Source organism: Cynocephalus volans, chromosome 7 (assembly GCF_027409185.1).
Source record: "Cynocephalus volans isolate mCynVol1 chromosome 7, mCynVol1.pri, whole genome shotgun sequence".
Classification (NCBI taxonomy): Eukaryota; Metazoa; Chordata; class Mammalia; order Dermoptera; family Cynocephalidae; genus Cynocephalus; species Cynocephalus volans.
In genome coordinates this window covers 109,008,656-109,025,625 of record NC_084466.1, presented here as the reverse complement: position 1 = coordinate 109,025,625, position 16,970 = coordinate 109,008,656, and the positions used below count along the sequence as shown (strand labels likewise).

General features: G+C 34.5%; 1 protein-coding gene across 1 annotated transcript in view; it reads left to right on the top strand.

Moving 5' to 3' along the window:
• Window positions 1-454: 454 nt before the first annotated feature.
• The window catches only part of PHYHIPL (phytanoyl-CoA 2-hydroxylase interacting protein like), a 64,151-nt gene continuing 47,635 nt past the window's right edge, over window positions 455-16,970 (top strand). Inside the window, exon 1 of the mRNA XM_063102393.1 lies at window positions 455-560. Coding sequence (XP_062958463.1) covers window positions 455-560 — 106 coding nt within the window. The remainder of the gene's footprint in view (window positions 561-16,970) is intronic.

Below are 16,970 nucleotides of genomic sequence, written 5' to 3'. Positions count from 1 at the left end.
GGCGCCCCCAGGCGCCCGTCGTTCCCGCGCTCTCCGTCGTCCGACGCCTCAAGCGCGAGGTTGCGCGGGCCGCGGCGCAGGGGGCAGCGGGAACGCACGCGCGCGCGCAGAAGGGGCGGGCGCATCCTCTCGAGCGCGTGCGCGCGCCGCGCCTTCTCCCTCACGTTCCCCGCGCGCCACGTCCCCTCCCCGCCCGGAGCGCGCGCCTCTCGTCCTCGCGCCGGGTCCCGTTCGGTTTCTATCAGAGCCGCACACTCCCCGGAGCTCCTGCCACAGCCGTCGCTTCGGCCGCGGCTCTCCAGCCCGGCGGCTCAGCCTCGGCCCCTCAGCGCCGCGTCCCAGGCTTCCTCCCCTCCTTCCGCCACTCCCCCTCCCTTTCCCGCCCTCCTCGCCCACCCGGCCGCCGAGAGAGCCTGGATACGAAGCAGGCGGGCTTGAGAAGGGGGTTGGAAAAATGGAGGTGCCGCGCCTGGATCATGCCCTCAACAGCCCCACCAGCCCCTGTGAGGAGGTGATCAAAAACCTCAGCCTGGAGGCCATTCAGCTGTGCGACCGGGACGGTAAGAGCGGCAGGGACCGTGAGGAGAGGGACCGAGCCCGTGCCTAGGCGCCGCGGCCGCTCTGGCTCCGCCGGGCGGCAGGGTCTTTTGTTGTCCCCCCCTGTGCCAGTAAATGCAGGTGCGTGCTCCCCTCCGCCCACCCGCCCTCCTCTCAGACCCCAGAAATAAAAGGACCCCGGGGCTCGCGTCTTGGCGCGGAAAGTCGCCGTCGTCCATGGCCGCGGCGCCCCTCGCAGCCTTCGCCTGCCGGGCTCCAGCGAGGGCGCCGTTGACACCCGCGGTTCCTGCCCCGACGAGGCGTTTCCGATCTTTGCCGCAGTCTGGATTTCCTGGGTCTCCGGCGTTTAAGGGGGAATGCCCTCTGGATGTTTCTAACACCCCCCCCCCCAACATACACCCACCCAGCCACACACATACACACACACTAGTTAGCATTCTCTGTCCAGAAACTTCAGTTCCTTTTTAAACCTTCTATCTTCAGACTGCCCAAATTAAGATGTCTTTTTATCCACTCAAATTGGGATTAGGATGAGTTTTTCAATTGAGGGGGTCAAAAAACAGTGCATTTCAGCACCAAGGACAGACACAGGCTTCATGGTTCTGGGTGTGTGATTCAGAGACTGTCAAAAATCTGTAAAGGAATTAACCTAATATATATGCTGTGATTCAGAATATGTGGCGAGTACGCACCGTTGTGTTGATATTACATCGTTTATTCATTCTATTGTTAAAGTTGGCAGTCTTCTAGAGAAGGAAATTGATTGAACACAGGTCTGAGCGTTAAAGAGATAAGCTAGTACTATGTGCAATGTGGGTAGTTACAGTGCTTCTGTGTTAGTTGCATTAGTTGGAGAGTCAATGTTATTTCAGTAATGCGGAATAAAACTTCATTTGTAAAGAAATCATCTAAGTAGCAATTGGTGGACCAAATAATTGTAAAATTCTACATCTGATAAAGGATATAGACAATTTAAATGTTGTCAAGAGGGCCTTAACACTTTCGACTACACATGAAATTAATGTTTAACTGCATATAGAGGTAATGATTGTAAAACATTTTTTAACGAAAGTTATTTAGATACACTAATATGCTCACAATAAGGTCGTAAAATTTATCAGTGGCATACAAATAGGGAGCAGAGGTCTTGTTTCCAAAGTCGTTTAAATGGAAATAACTTGGTTAGGCATTGCTTTTCAGCACGTTTAGGTCAAGAGAACACCAAATTTCTGTTTATTAATAAATTTACTATTTATTATTGTTAATATAAACTTATATTTAATAATTTTGAAACCTAAATCTAACTCTTTGAAACCAAAGACACTTTCTAAATAATTTTTGAAACAAGTGTAGTATGAATAAATAAATACTCTTGCAAAGGCTGCTTATATTTCCTTTATGCTTAATCTGTTTTGGTTACCATAGTAGTATGGGCACATATTATAGCATCTAAAAAATTCGTCACTTTGGTATCCTACTTATAAGCTTGTATGATTGGACTATGAAGATTATTTTTAGCATACCCCATAGGAAGTCATTCAGATTTAAGCTTATACTTTTATGACAAGACTTTTTATAATGTTATCATTGTAAATTGTAAATATTTTGATTTTTTTTAGGTTGATTGGAGAGAAAACCAAGAATATAATAAAAGTACATTTAGTTTTATTTACTTCAGTGATTTATCAAAAGCTCCTTTATGTAGTAATTCGAAATAGGCAATTCATTGTTGTACCTCAGAACCCAGTAATCTCATTGTTTAAAATTGCATTTACCATGTTTCAAAGATATTAGGGAAAATAAAATTGTTTTCTTGTTTATGAAGTTCACAGAATTAATAATATAGAATGCAAAAATTAATGCTGCATTTACTGTGGTCTCTTCTACAGTAGTAGCTATTTTATTGTGACGATGTTTGTTAATTGTTTCTGTTCACATTATGAATCCTGCAAAATGAGCAAATTATGTAACATCTTATTTTGGGGGGGTGCTGGCACTAAGCAGTGTCTATGTAAATTACTATTTGCAGACCTCTAATTGCTTTAATATAGACTAATTAAATGGGATTTCATTTTATAAAATAGCTTATCCCAATGAATTCAAAGAGCTAAATCTTATTTAGAAGATGTGTACAAATTTTGAAATAGCTTGTGTAGAGATGCTGTTAAACACTCAACTTTTTTTGTGATTCTACCTTACATATCAATTTAGAAATATTAAGTTGGCTTCACAGAAATAATTTAGGGAGAATAATATAGTTTTTATGGAACAGTTTACAAAGTGTTGCATTAAATTTGTCAACCGGACCTTATTTAGCATCATTTTAAATTGAGAAATTTTCAGCTAGATGTTGTTTGCTTCCTTCATTTTTCTTTCCTTTCCCTTTCCTTTCTCTTAGGTCTCATTATTTTACTTCTATAAATATATAACATAGAAAGACAAGGATGTGGTAGAATCTGTGGCAAAAGATCTGTTTATGCACTTAAGTAGATAATAAGAGTTATATTTTCATAATTTTATGATTGTAGAAATATATTTGTTTGCTCTTTTATCGCTTAGTTTTATTCTGCTGTTAATCTGGTGATGGAAACGAGAGAAACATTAATTCCTTGGAAGTGGAATAAAGTAGAATAGAGGAAAGTATATTATGATTGTTACATGTACACTTCCTTTTACCCTCTCCACTCATAGATGTTTTTAATTTTATAATATTTTACATATTATATCAGCTAAGAGCTATAGCTGCTAGTGAGCATAACTGAATGTCTCAAGTTTCCTTGGTTCTCCTCTTTTCATGTTTTTGTTACTTGCCTATTTTCCAATAAATTGAAGTTTACACTATTAGCGACAATTCACAATGTTTCTTTTTTTCATAGTTTCTCAAAATATTTAATAATAGTCTCTGAAAAATATGGGTTAGAGACCAAGTGGTCATATAATGGGATTTTGACTTAAACAAGAGGGTTCTTTTACAAACACGTTACCTTATGGATAGTCTTTTGTAAGCACGTATGCTTTGGTTGCTGGTACGTGGTCCCTGCACAAGTGTTAATTTGTAGTTGAAAATAAGGATTCTGGATATACTTCTATTAGGAAACCTGAAGTTGTATTGTAAATCTAGTATTTTCTATTAATTCCTATTGCAAGAAGAAGAGTATTTCTGTTCCTTCGTCTCTGCTGTGCTGAAGTATACTCAAGTTGCATACATGATGTACTTTATGACTTTCCAAAAAAAAAAATTGAAGGAGAATAATTTCTCATCTGGAAGCATCAACAATATGCGAACCTATTTCCAGTTTGTTTCTTCATGTAGATACTTCAGACCCTCACTGACCTGTGATAAGACAAAATGGACCCCCACCCCAAACACAGAATTCTACATCCTTGTCTCTTCATCTTTTTATTAAGTGTGTGTAAATGTGTGTGTGTGTGTGTGTGTGTATGTGTGTGTGCTTGCTTTCCTTGCTGAAAAGGAAAAATTTAACTACTTGTTTCTTTACACGTATTCAAGCTCCTTGTACCCTTGTTGTAATAAGGAGGAAAATACTAAATTAATTTGTTTTATAGCACTTTAATCCACCCCAAGTCTTCCTAGCTTTAACAATTATTATTTCTATCATTAGGGCATTTTATGACTGCCTAGATATCGCTATAGAGTTTATGATGCTAGTCAGCAAGGGAACACATTTTAGAGAAATTACACAGATAGAAGCTGAAAGATTTCCCTGCCTTTGTCTTTAACGGTAGTTCTGTAGAGAAAAATAAAAAGGTTTTCTCTCATTTACATCTTTAAAAAATAGATTTCTTTGAATGTGGACTTTATCATATCTATTTAAGTTATAAATCAGTTGGGACTCCTTATTTATACTTATTGACATGTGAATTAAGCAAGTTTTAACTTTGGAAAAAGAGTAACAGAAATACTTAGTAGCACAGTGCTGTATTGGATAATACTTAATGACATTCTCAGAAGCAGACATCTAGGAGGATTATCCGTAATCATTATTTTTAATAGTCTTTATTTTAAGAATGTTTTGTAGTTATTACTCAGTCTCACTGACATGCAGTATAGCACAGTGATAATATCATTTTAGATTAGATTGACCTCTGTTAGAATATTGACTCTTGGAAGATGTGTAACCTCAAGCAAATTACTTAATGTGCTTTAGCCTCAATCTCTCTTATGTAAAATGGGTATAATAATGCCAATCCTATAAGATGATCGAAATAATTAAATGAGGCATTACTTATATAGAATTTATTGCAATTCTTGCTACAAAATAGATAGTAATTATTATCATTGTGAATAGAATATATTCTCCACATACTTTCTTCAGTTGAACTACTGCCTTTTATTTTTTTGCCAATGTTTAGATCTTTGTTTTTCATAATTTCAGTTGTTTGTTGTTTAATTAGGAAATCGCTTCAACTTCATGAATAATTAATGAAAATTGTTAATTCCAAATTTTCAAAGAATAGTAAATTTAAGTCACAGTTACAGTGCTCTTATCCTTTGCTTCTATTTTACCATCCCATCAGTAATATCTTTGCCAGCCTCAATTCTAAAAGCTGTTTTCAGCTTTTAGTTGAAATCTTTTGTTTGTTGTTTTTTGTGTGCCTTGTGACCTTGATACCTGCTTTGAGTAGGTATTTGCATCACAGCCCTTCTCTGTTCTTGCTTTGCAATATTTGTCTTTATGATCTTTTTTCCTAAGCATAAATCTATACTAGGACATGTGACCTCTAGATTCATTTCCTTGACCCAGATATGACTACAGAGATGCTATAAATTTTTATGTAAGTATAAAACAAAACTAAACTAAAATCAAAACTAAAAGAAACAAATGAAAAGCTTGAAAACCATCAGATTGTGTTAAACCAATTCATATTCTTGGTAAGGGTTCTAATTCATTCCCAGGGAAGACAAGGAAGTCATTAGAGTAAAAATCACATCAAATGATATGTGACCAGACTCTCTCCAGTGGTAGAATGACTTATATGTCATAAGTAGTAACACAGGCAACTTGCTTTGTTGCCTAGGTAGGCGGGTCAGATAGAACACTATCTAGACAACTTCCAAATCAGTTGGTTTTATCTCCTCTGATATTTCCTCCTCATTTAGGCCCAATCTTGTGTTTTCCTCTAATTTATGTGAGTACACTTTCCTGACTACTTTTACATTATCCTGGGCTTCAGTAATAGCAGCAGCCATATCCCTTATTACAGCAAGCATAATACTTCTAGTTTATGGTTTTCCTTCTCTGTCCTTAGTAGATGCATAAATTAAGTTTTGCCTTCTAGACAAAATTTTCCATTTATGTTAAATTTCTCTATGAGAATCTTTTATCTTTTATTAATTATTTAAATCCTCTTTTTATTAGTCTAAAATGCTTCATTCTTTAACTTTAAAATATTTTATTATTTCTAGACAGTAGTTAAACAGTATTGAGCACGCTGTATTTTATACATATACCTTTGAGAAGTAAAGTTGGTGTTTGGGAAAGACTTCTAGCAGAAATGTATAGAAAAGTAGAAGAGTCTAGGCAGAAAAAAAAAGAAAGCTTCAGCATGTTCTGTATATGCAAGCATAGTAAGCAACTGTGGTATAAAAGAAATTAAAAAATAATTACTAAGACTTGGCAATTGATTGAATTATCAGGCAGATTAAAAAGCGATCAGGAGTAACTTTAGGATTTTAAGTCTGGGAAATCAGAAGAATCATTGACAGGAAGAAAAAAAAGATAATATTTAGACGTGATATTAATTTTTTATGTCTCAAATTTTAAGTTACAGTGGGCAGCCAAGTATGTCCTAAACTCTTTCCAGGGGTACTTTATTTTCTCATGGATATTATATTGCTAGAACAATATTATATACTGCTTTGTCGTTATTGTTTCAGTGTGGATCTCCATAAGAGAACTCACATTTTTTTAGGCTCTTTTTCTTCATTTCCACTTCTCAAAAGCTACTCATACTCTGATAATAGTACTTTGAGAATGATTACTATATGAAACTAACCATTTGATGCTTTAGAGTGGATTGTGAAATAGAGATTTTTGAATTATCTACATAAAGATAGTCAGAGTCTTAGGAGACTTTTAAGAGGGATTATTATAAAGTGAAAAGAACATCTGAGTTATGTTGACAAGTTTGGAATCTAACATGAAGTTATGGAATCTAACTCCTTGGAAGCTTGTAGTAAACATTCAGTAATTCTTGTGTTCTGGGGAAAAGAGTTCTAGAATGGGGAGAATAATTACTCATGGACATATATATTTTGCTAGTGACTCTAGAACTTAAGTGAAAAGGGGAATGTTAAGATTTGACTTCAGTTTTAGAGTGACCTCCAATGAGCTTCGTATCTTACCCCTTCCTTGAAGTATAGGAATGATCACATCCTGGGGAAGGCCAACTTTGAACCCCACAGATGGAATAAACCTGTAATCCAGTTTTGTTAAAAATCCAAACAAGAGCTCTACATTTTGAAATTGCTTAATAGATGTGAGTTGAACAAAGAGCATCGAACTTGGAATTGTAATTAGTTTTGTTTGTCATATTATGACTATTTGTGCCAAGTTTGTCTTTCATTTAAAAGGGGCTACCTGGAGATTTTGCATATCTACTATTTGTTGTTGTGGTTGTGGCAACTAGTGTAAATAAATTTGTCTTTTTGTTTTCTATAGCCTGTGGGAGTGTTGCTGTCTAATAATAGTATGGAAGACGTATTGCTTCCTTAGACATATGTCATTTTAAAAAGGCACAGAAGATTTTTCAATATATGTGTTGTGATTTTCATGAAATATAGCTCTCATCTTCTGTAAGCCTGAATGTTGGTGAATTTCTCAGTCTTTAATATTTTATAAGCTGATGATAAATGCCAACAAAAATCATATAATTTTGAACATCTCTTATCTGATAGGTTCTTAATGACTACATTTTAGAGTTATATCTGTGATGTAGAACAGAGGTCAGGAAATTATGGCCCTTACATCAAATCTGCAAACCTGCTGCCTATTTTTGTAAGTAAAATTTTATGGGAACACAGCCATCCCCATTTGTTTCCATATTGTCTATGGTTACTTTCTCGCAGCAGAGCTGAGTAGCTGTGACAGACCACATAGCCCACAAATCTTAAAATATGTATTGCTTAGCCTTTTATAGAAAATGTTTGCCAACAGGTAATGTAAAAGATTGAAAACACAAGTTAATCTTTCATGATAGGAGTAAAAATATTTAAAGGAGAGTTTCTGAAAAAAAATGTGTACTCATTTTATTTTTATATATTACCAGGGTTTTGAGATTATGCAGATCAGGCAGAGAGCTGTAGAAAGCTGAATAATGTTAGCAGGCAGTAAGTTAGCTCTGTGTGGGGTCAAAGTTGGGCAGCCCTCTATGTCATTGTGTCTGAGAGGCAGTGAGTGAAACAAGCCCTGATTTTAACTTGAAATCTAGCATTCATATAAATAAGTTTAGAAAAAAATGCTATTTATGTACAGGTATTTCCAGATATAGTTATAATTCTATTAGTAGATATGATGTGAACTTTGAGAAGTATGTGTAGCTATATTGATATGTGTGACAAAAAGTTAAGTGGATATCATATCCTTTCTTCTAAGCCCAACTCTCACTGAAAAAGTCAAGGTCTTATTCATCTTTCTGGCTTCCATAGTCTATCTCAAGCTATCTGTGGTAAAGGATCCTTTTAAAAAAAATCTAATCTGTGACTATTGGATGCCTAATAAAAAGATTTTAAAAAGAATTACTAAAGATATAAAAGACATAAAATGTCTTTCAAGACTAAAAACGTAATTCAAGACATAAAAATCACCGTTAAATTCCTTTTAAAGTTTCTCAGTGCTTACTTTCTGTATTTATCTCATCGCATACTAGTGCAGACTGTCACTTGTGGGTGGACCACACCTTTAAGTAGCAATAGCTAGAGTTTAGTGCCATTTTATTCTCATCCAATCATTAATTTATAGGTACTGATCTTTGTAAAAAATTTTTGAATTGTAATTGATTATACATATTTTGGAGGTTCAATGTTGACATATGTTGATTAAATCAATATTACTAGCATATTTATTGTTACAAATCGTACTTATTCTTTATGTCCCTTGTCGAATCTCTCCCCATTCCCCTCTCCCTCTCTGCTCCCATCCTCCCTGTCTCCTTTGATAACCCTAGATTTCTCACCTTCTGAAAGAGTAATGGTTACTCTGTTGATTCGTTGCCTACATGATCTGTCCAATGCTGAGAGGTGTGTTCAGGTCCCTCAATATGATAGAGCAGGTGGTTCTTCTGTCACTCTGGAATGGGCTTTGTGGAGAGAGACAGACTCGTCTTTTCTTTCATCTCTGCTGGTGACTCTCCTTGAGTCAGTGCACTCCAGTGGCTGGCAGACCAACTGCACAGTGGTTGTGGCATCTAGCTGCTTTCGTGGCAGCTGTAGTTATTATGGTGTCTGTGGTGGGCCACCCACATGAAGGTGATGTTTTTGGCATGCTCCTTACCTAGTTGCTGGTGGCAGCAGTGGTGTGCCTGGTTGTGGGAGGAGGTCTGGTCCTCAGATCCATGCCTCAGGATCCTGGGTGGATCCCCTATAGGTACTTAACTTAACCAGTTAAGGGTCTCACTTTTCTTTTGTCCTTTTACTTACCTGCTATTTTTACTATTTACTCATACATGCATTCCAACTTTAGGGTCTATATTAAGAAGATGGGAAAAAAGTATCCAAGAATGAATGTAACTTGGATCCTGCATTCAAAGACTTAGGGAGACAAGTTAGGAAGACAATACAATTAAATAAATAAATGTTATAATACATGATAAGTACTCAGTAATGGAGTATAGAACGGGAAGTGGTTAATTCTGTCTTGAATATGGGAAGCAACATTTTTCTGGGTATTAAAGATAAAATAAAAATTTTTCAGGAGAAGTAGGGGAGAAGGGAATTTCTGGCAGAGAAAAGAGCCATAAAATCATATATGTTTTATAACATTTGAAATTGTACAGGAAACTGTGCATGGTGGGAAATTAAGCTGAAGCTAGTCAGGACCAACTAGGTTATGCCATGATTGGGCGTTTGGATTTATCTTCTTAGTAGATTTCAAACTTTCTAATTTGTAGAGAATTTTTATTTAAGAGAAAAAACCAGTTTACAGAATTTCATTTAACAAGTAAAGGTAGCATTTTATTAGTGTACATTTATCCTGTAATTTCAAACTTATGAAATTATTCAGATAAAGTCAATCATTGGTATATTGAAAGTTGTTATTCTGTATCAACCTCAGCATCCACTTTTTTTCTGTATCTTATTTTCATTGCATTGTGCATAGAAAATACTGGTTCATACAAATAAGTAGTGGCAAATCGTAGTGTTTTTAACTCATTTTACCTTCTCAAGATACACTTCAACTAAATTGATCCAGACTTAAAGAGAAATAGTAAGATTATTTTTTTCAAACTTGAAGAGTGTTGCATTTGGGGGGAAGTGATAGAATCCATTCATCAATCAGTTCATTTTTTCATTTTTCAATGATAAAATAGTGTGTCATAACATTCTGAGATGCCTGTTGATAAATTTTTTAAAGACTCATATCTTTGTGCTGATTTCTGTTATAATTTTAAAACAATTACATTTATTTTACTTATATGATGAATCCTAATTGTAAGGATCCATTTTATTACTGAAAAATTACCTGCATTTATAAGCTTGGTAACATTGTGATTGTATTGTCAAATTGAGTTTCTTCAGCTTATTAAAGAGCTAGATAATGAAATTGGTTTGTCCAAGTTATTTATATTTGAAAGGTAATTATCAAAGTTTTTTTAATTAATAAAAAATGTATTTGTTCTTTCTTTTGAAATATTTATACCTTGTTTCAGGACATCCACCTAAGTTTAGTATGAAAACTGAATTTTGGGGCCGAGCCCGTGGCGCACTCAGTAGAGTGCTGCGCTGGGAGCGCGGTGACGCTCCCGCCGCGGTTCGGATCCTATATAAGAATGACCAGTGCACTCACTGGCTGAGTGCCGGTCACGAAAAAACGACAAACAAAATAAAAAAAAAAAAAAAAAAAAAAAAAAAAGAAAACTGAATTTTGAAATTTTCTATATATAACACTACCATTAGCTCAGAAAAACAACTTCAGTTTGAAGGATAGTTTTGATGTGATTATCCAGAACTATTTTGAAATATCTTAGTATCTAATCCTTATTAGTGTGCAATTACTACTTGATGAAATCTGGCAACAGCTTTTACAGGAGCTACCTCCCTTGATTTTTTACTTTATTTACTTCCCTTAATATGGTTGTCTCAACATTTCTGACAATTTAGTTGATGGTGTATTAAAAACTGATTTGGACATTAAATTTTTATTTTCCATTGTGTGTTGTTCCACCATTTTTGAATTTATCTGTTTGAAAAGCTACAAAAGCAAATGGAGAGATCTGCCACATTCATATTCTCATATAGTTAATTTAGAAAGGTTTTTTCAACACTTGAATTAATCAGGTATATATATGATGAATAATTTTTGTATTCTCTCCATTTTCAGTTGTATTTCAATGTTTTATTTCAGTTTTTTGGCAACAGCTTACTCATTTAACATATTTGTTGCAATATCACAAATGCAGGATTCGATAAGCTTTTTGTCCAATTTCATATGCTTTTGTTTATAGGTGATGTGATGACTTCGTTCTGAGTACATTTTAATTGTCAGATTTACAATAACCGCAGCCACTCTACGTTTTGTTGCAAAATTATGGAAGCTGTCAGATACCATGTCACTATTTTGCAAAACCTTGTTATATGAAACCCAGTGAAAACTTGTTAGTTTTTATCACTACAACGTAAATCTTAATTACAGATGAATATCATTTTATTTTAGCTTTGAGTGAGTAGTCCTGAGAGCTTCAAGCGTATTTATTTCATTTACAGCATAGTTGCTGGTGCAGTCAACATTACCTGAAAATTCAACTGATCCTAATTAATAGTGAGACTTGAGACATCTTGAGCCAAATCAATCTCAATACCTCTAGGTAAAATTTGTTTAATATTTTCTGTTTTTAACTAGGGATGTTTCTAGTTGTATAGGTAATTATTTCATTACCTATACTCGAAAAACTGTAACTCTATCCCAAAGTTAGAATAACTTGATCACAAACATAACTAGAGAATAAGTACACAAAACTCATAGTAATCCCTTAATCTAACTTATTCTGATGAAAAGGCCAAACATACACCTGAGCCTTGCCTGCAACTAATTGAATGCTGCATGCCAGTGCATAATGTGTTTGTAAGATTTTACTTGAGCATATATTTGCTGGCTTGAGTTTAAATGAACAAACATGAAACAGAGCCACACCTTTTTATTCATTGTGCTATTTCGTGCACTGAGGTAGAAGGCAGAGTTTTATTTTGATGTTTACTCAAAATCACATAATACAGCACAGTTCAATGTATGCTATGTGTATTAAAGTTTTTAAGATAGTTTAAAAATAATTAAAAAGTTAAATGATAATGTTTGTTGAACCCCTTAATCATCTCTGTATTAAAAAAAAATTATATCGTTGGTCAGTAGTTCTCAAAATTTATCACCTATAGACCTTATTAAAACAGGTAGCTGGGCCCCTGAGTTTCTGATTCATTAGATCTAGGGTACAGCTCCTAAATTTGCATCTCTAACAAATTTCCAGGAGATACTGATGTTGGTGATCCAGGGCCCACACTTGGAGAAGCAGTCACACTTAGGCAGCATGACCAAAGAAGTTCTTAGGTAGGGAAGAAATAATAAGTATTTGGTTTTTAGAAATAGCATGGTATCCATTCGATGAGTGAAGCAGGATATTCAACTTACGGAGTTTAACTGCTTATACAGCAATTATAGATGATAGGTAAGGTTGTTATGACAGGATAGATAAAAATTAAGGGTGGAATTGAACGATATTTCTGAGGCAAAAATCTGTTGACTTTGTGATCAAACTGAAAGTGCAGGATACAAAAAAAAGGAGTTCTTGAGGATGGCTAAATTTGCTAGACTGGGTACATTTTGATACCAGTAAATTCAATACGAATTCTTGGTTGGAGGGAATGTGAAAGAGTAAGCTTGATAATAAGCTATTAAAATCACTTCTGGACAAGTTAGATTTGAAATATCTGTGGCATAATCCAGATGGAAATGTCCAGAAGTCTATTAAAAATATTCATCAATCTCATAAGGAGAGAATTTGAGGATAAAGATGAAAATTTGGTAGTCCTTTCCAAACTGTTTTCAGTTGCCTTATTTCTCCTTTATCAAATATTTCTTCCTTCATCTTCTAGTCAGTCTTTGAGACCTATATCAGGTTGTCCAGATGTTTACTAGAGTGAGTAAATTAGAATGCTAGTGTCTGTGTGTGTGTGTGTATGTGTGTATGTGTAGTGTCTTTTTTTGTGTGTGTGGTGTCTAAAAGGATCATTTGAAAATTAATTACTTCTGATATAATTACACTTGGTGGGTGTGTGATTAATTGGGGCAGTTAACATGGAAGAAATACGATGGACCTCTGCTCTGTACTTGACAGCATTCTCCCCCTTGTTTTGACTGGCAAAAGAACTGAGTATGATTTTCTGTGTTTACTATGAAAATACACTGGATTAGTTTTTCCCTCTTTAGCAATGGAATTTGCAGTGCATAAAAGAACTGTTGGAACTCAAGTTAATGGAGACATAATGACACTGGTGCCTATAGAAAAACCAAAATCTTCACCAAATCTATGTTTAAGGCTTTCATACTGAACATATATTTCTAAGATTTTTCTTTTGACCTTAAACCTACTAATTTTAATGTTTACTAGGGTGCTTGTTGAGTGTTAGCCTATTTATGACATAGTCTTTTTAAACTTAAATTTTGGTATTTTGCAGATTCCTTGTGTTAAGCTTCGATAAACCTTCCATTTTAATAAATACAGTTTTCGTATAATGTTTTTAAGTCGTACTGAGGCTGGGTGCTGGAGCCCATTTTTATGTATTTTCTTCTGGTGCAGTTCAGTATATCCAATATTAATTTCCCTGGGTTTTGATAGCTTGATTTATCTTTTTTGATTGTTATTTTTAGTGGTTTAAAAAAAAAAGAAAAAGCCATGGTTTTCGAATTTGCTGTTTATACTACTTGTTTTGCTGAAAGCTTTACTCATTTAAATTCTAATGATAGAATTTACAGTAATGAAATTTGAACTTGAAATAATGATAAATGTTCCAAATACAATCTAGCCACTTCTGCTAAACGTTTATTTTGCACCACGTATTATAGAAGTATGGCTTCACCTATATAAATATTTCTAAGAGCTTCACAAATATTTGTAAGAGCTTCATTTGGTTGAACTATTGAACCTTTTCTTTGCTGCCCTTATAATAGTTTGTGGAACTTTTTCCAGTTTCTTTGCCTATAATATTAATACTTTTCTTTTTAATTCTCTGCCATACAAAGACCACCAAGTTTTATTATCATGTAATAATGTTTTAATGAAAATCTTAAATGTATTTTCCTGGATACATACATAATACTATTTATTTTGCACAGATAATGTGTGCGTGTATCATTTTCGTTGCACTTTAAAATGCAAATATGCAATACTTTAACAAAATCTGAAATTTAAACTTACAAAACACATTAATCAGGGAATAAATATTTTCTCTGCAAGAGTGTTCTCTGTTAGTGTTCTTTGTTGTTTTCTTCAGAATTTGACAGAACAGCATAATGGCAGTGAATTGAGATATCAACAAAATTGTCTTAAACAATGGTTTCTTAAGTTATCTCTATAATTTCTAGGAAAGTAAGTATATATTAGATATTGGAAATTCAAAGATTTAGCATTTTTCATTTTATTTATTTAGAGGCCATGTCGAAGGTAGCTAAATTATAATTTTGCTGACAATTAAATTTCAGTAGTACTCAAGAAGGGATGAATTTGTGTCATTTAACTGTGAATTTGCAAAGCTTGTTGCCCAGCATTTCTATCAACATCCCTTTATTTTTTCTTTGCTCACACAGAACTCTTATGAAATGTCAAAAACATTATTTTTAAGAAAAAAAAAATGACTCCTAAGAAAGTAAAGTATGGTGATATAAGCAAACAGAAAGGGGGAAAGGATTTTAAGCAGAATAGTTCCTGTTAGATTAAAAAATGTTTTGCAAAACTATTGCACTGACTAATGTTATTATTTTAGTAATATAATTCAGGGTATTGTGTAATTTATTTTGGTGTCAGAATTTCATTGCTTTTAAAATTACTTCTGTTGTCTTGCATTATCATTAAGGGTCTGTGAATGGCTTATGTAGGGGAAGAAAAATCTTTCCTTCCTATCTTAACATTCATGGCTGAGGCCCCCCAAACAAAAGACAGGTTAACATGAGAAAAGTCTACAAATTTAATATAAGTTTTACATGACATGGGAGCCTTCATAAGGAAATTAAGGACCAAAGAAAAGGGTAAACCTGTGCTTTTTTTTTTTATGCCGGGTTTGATGAAGAGTGGACAGTCATGGGGAAATATGATTGGAGGATAAGAGGTTATGATCTAATGGTAATAAACTGGTGGGAACTTAGCAGAGCCTGTTTGTTCAGATTCTTCTCTGTGTCCCTGTGTCTTCAGAGACAAGGATTTTCTTTTCCTCTGGGTATAGTCAGGGCACCTCTCCAATGAAGATCTTATGACCAGCTTCAGGGGAGGATGGTAGGAGAAAGTCGGAGAGTGACCTGCCTGCTTCTGCTGTTTTCTCAAGCTTATTCAGCTTAAAATATTTGGGGGTAGCATGTCCTGAGCCACATCACTTACTAAGTTTTTTTGTTTTTATATTCCACTACTTGGGAAATTATATGCGTTAGTTGTTTTTATAAATGTAAGGAATTTCAAGTATCTGTTGTAAATGTCACAGGCATATTGTAATGATCTTCAAGTGATGTGTATGAACCCCATACACAATAGACAATCGATTGGGCCATGGAAGAAAGTAATAAAACTTCTATTAACATTTATTTTTATCTCATCTAAAATAAGAAAAAGTAAGTTTCAGTGATGTTATCTATGTAGATTAATAATAATTGGTATATCGAACTATCAAGTATACCATATGGTGTATCAAGTATACCATATGCATATGCATGGAGTACCTTTGTATAATTGGTGTATGGAATTGAGAAATGAAGAATATCAGTGTTTAGTAAGCACAGCTAATGATGAACTTTCACCAGTCTGGGTGAAATTGTTTCCAACTGTACACACAAGTATCTACAACTTTACAACCAAGTATCTAAATAACTTGAATTTAGGACTAGTCATTTGAATTGCTGTATCACAAAATGTTAAACCAAGATTATTAAAATACATATTCATATTCTTTAATAAAAGGTTTTTATTCTGAAATAAAATAAATTACTTTAAAATATTATGTATTTTATAATTTAAAATTTCTATTTTGTCCATAGTCTATTAATATTTATAATATACTAGTACATAATATATGTATATGTATATAATTTATATGGAAATGACTGCACTTATATTATTAATACACTCAATGTTTTTATTAGAAATACACTCAACATTTTCTTATATAAAGGTACCAGATGAAAAAAAGTTTTAAGAACAAATTTTTATTGTATTCATCCTATTTTTACACATCTTGCTTTATATAGCAAGGTATATCTGTAATAAATAAATCTGCTCAACATATTCAAATGATGAAATTATGATTATATTACATAATTATATACTTTATTGTCAAAAACATTTTTTAAATGTATTTTTTTATCATGATGTTGTTTGAAGCAATTTAGATGAATTCCGTAGGCTCTAGAGGTAAACAATTTAAGAAAATCTTTAGTTAGGTATATGAAATCTCAGCCTAGAAGTGCATCGAGCAGCTAGAACACCAGCACAGATTTTGAAGCTTCTTGCTACCCACTATTCTCTATGAGAATCCTCTTTTCCAAGAGATGTCCTCATTATCCTTCTCAGTTTTCAAGACACTGACCTTCAGAGGCATTCTGTGCATAAAATCTTAAGAAAAATTCCCTTGAATTTTTTCTCTTTATTGGTCTGACCTGATTTTATCTCTTATAACTTTATAACTTAATAACTTTGAGAATCTCCTTGATGATCTGCATATTGCCAGTCTTTCTTTCCTCCAATCACATCTTATTCTTTATTTCAAAATAATCGTTTTGAGAATAAGTTTTCACTGTCTGTCTTCCGTGCTAAGAAACCTTAATTCTAATGCAATACATTTGGCCTTCATAGCAACCTACCCTCTTTTCGGGTTATTTGGTTTTGGCATCTGTCATCTTGTTGTTGACCAGTCTTACCTGGCTGACTAGGTAGTAGTACTCCTTTTTTCCCTACATTCCAAAATTTTACTGTATTCAAAG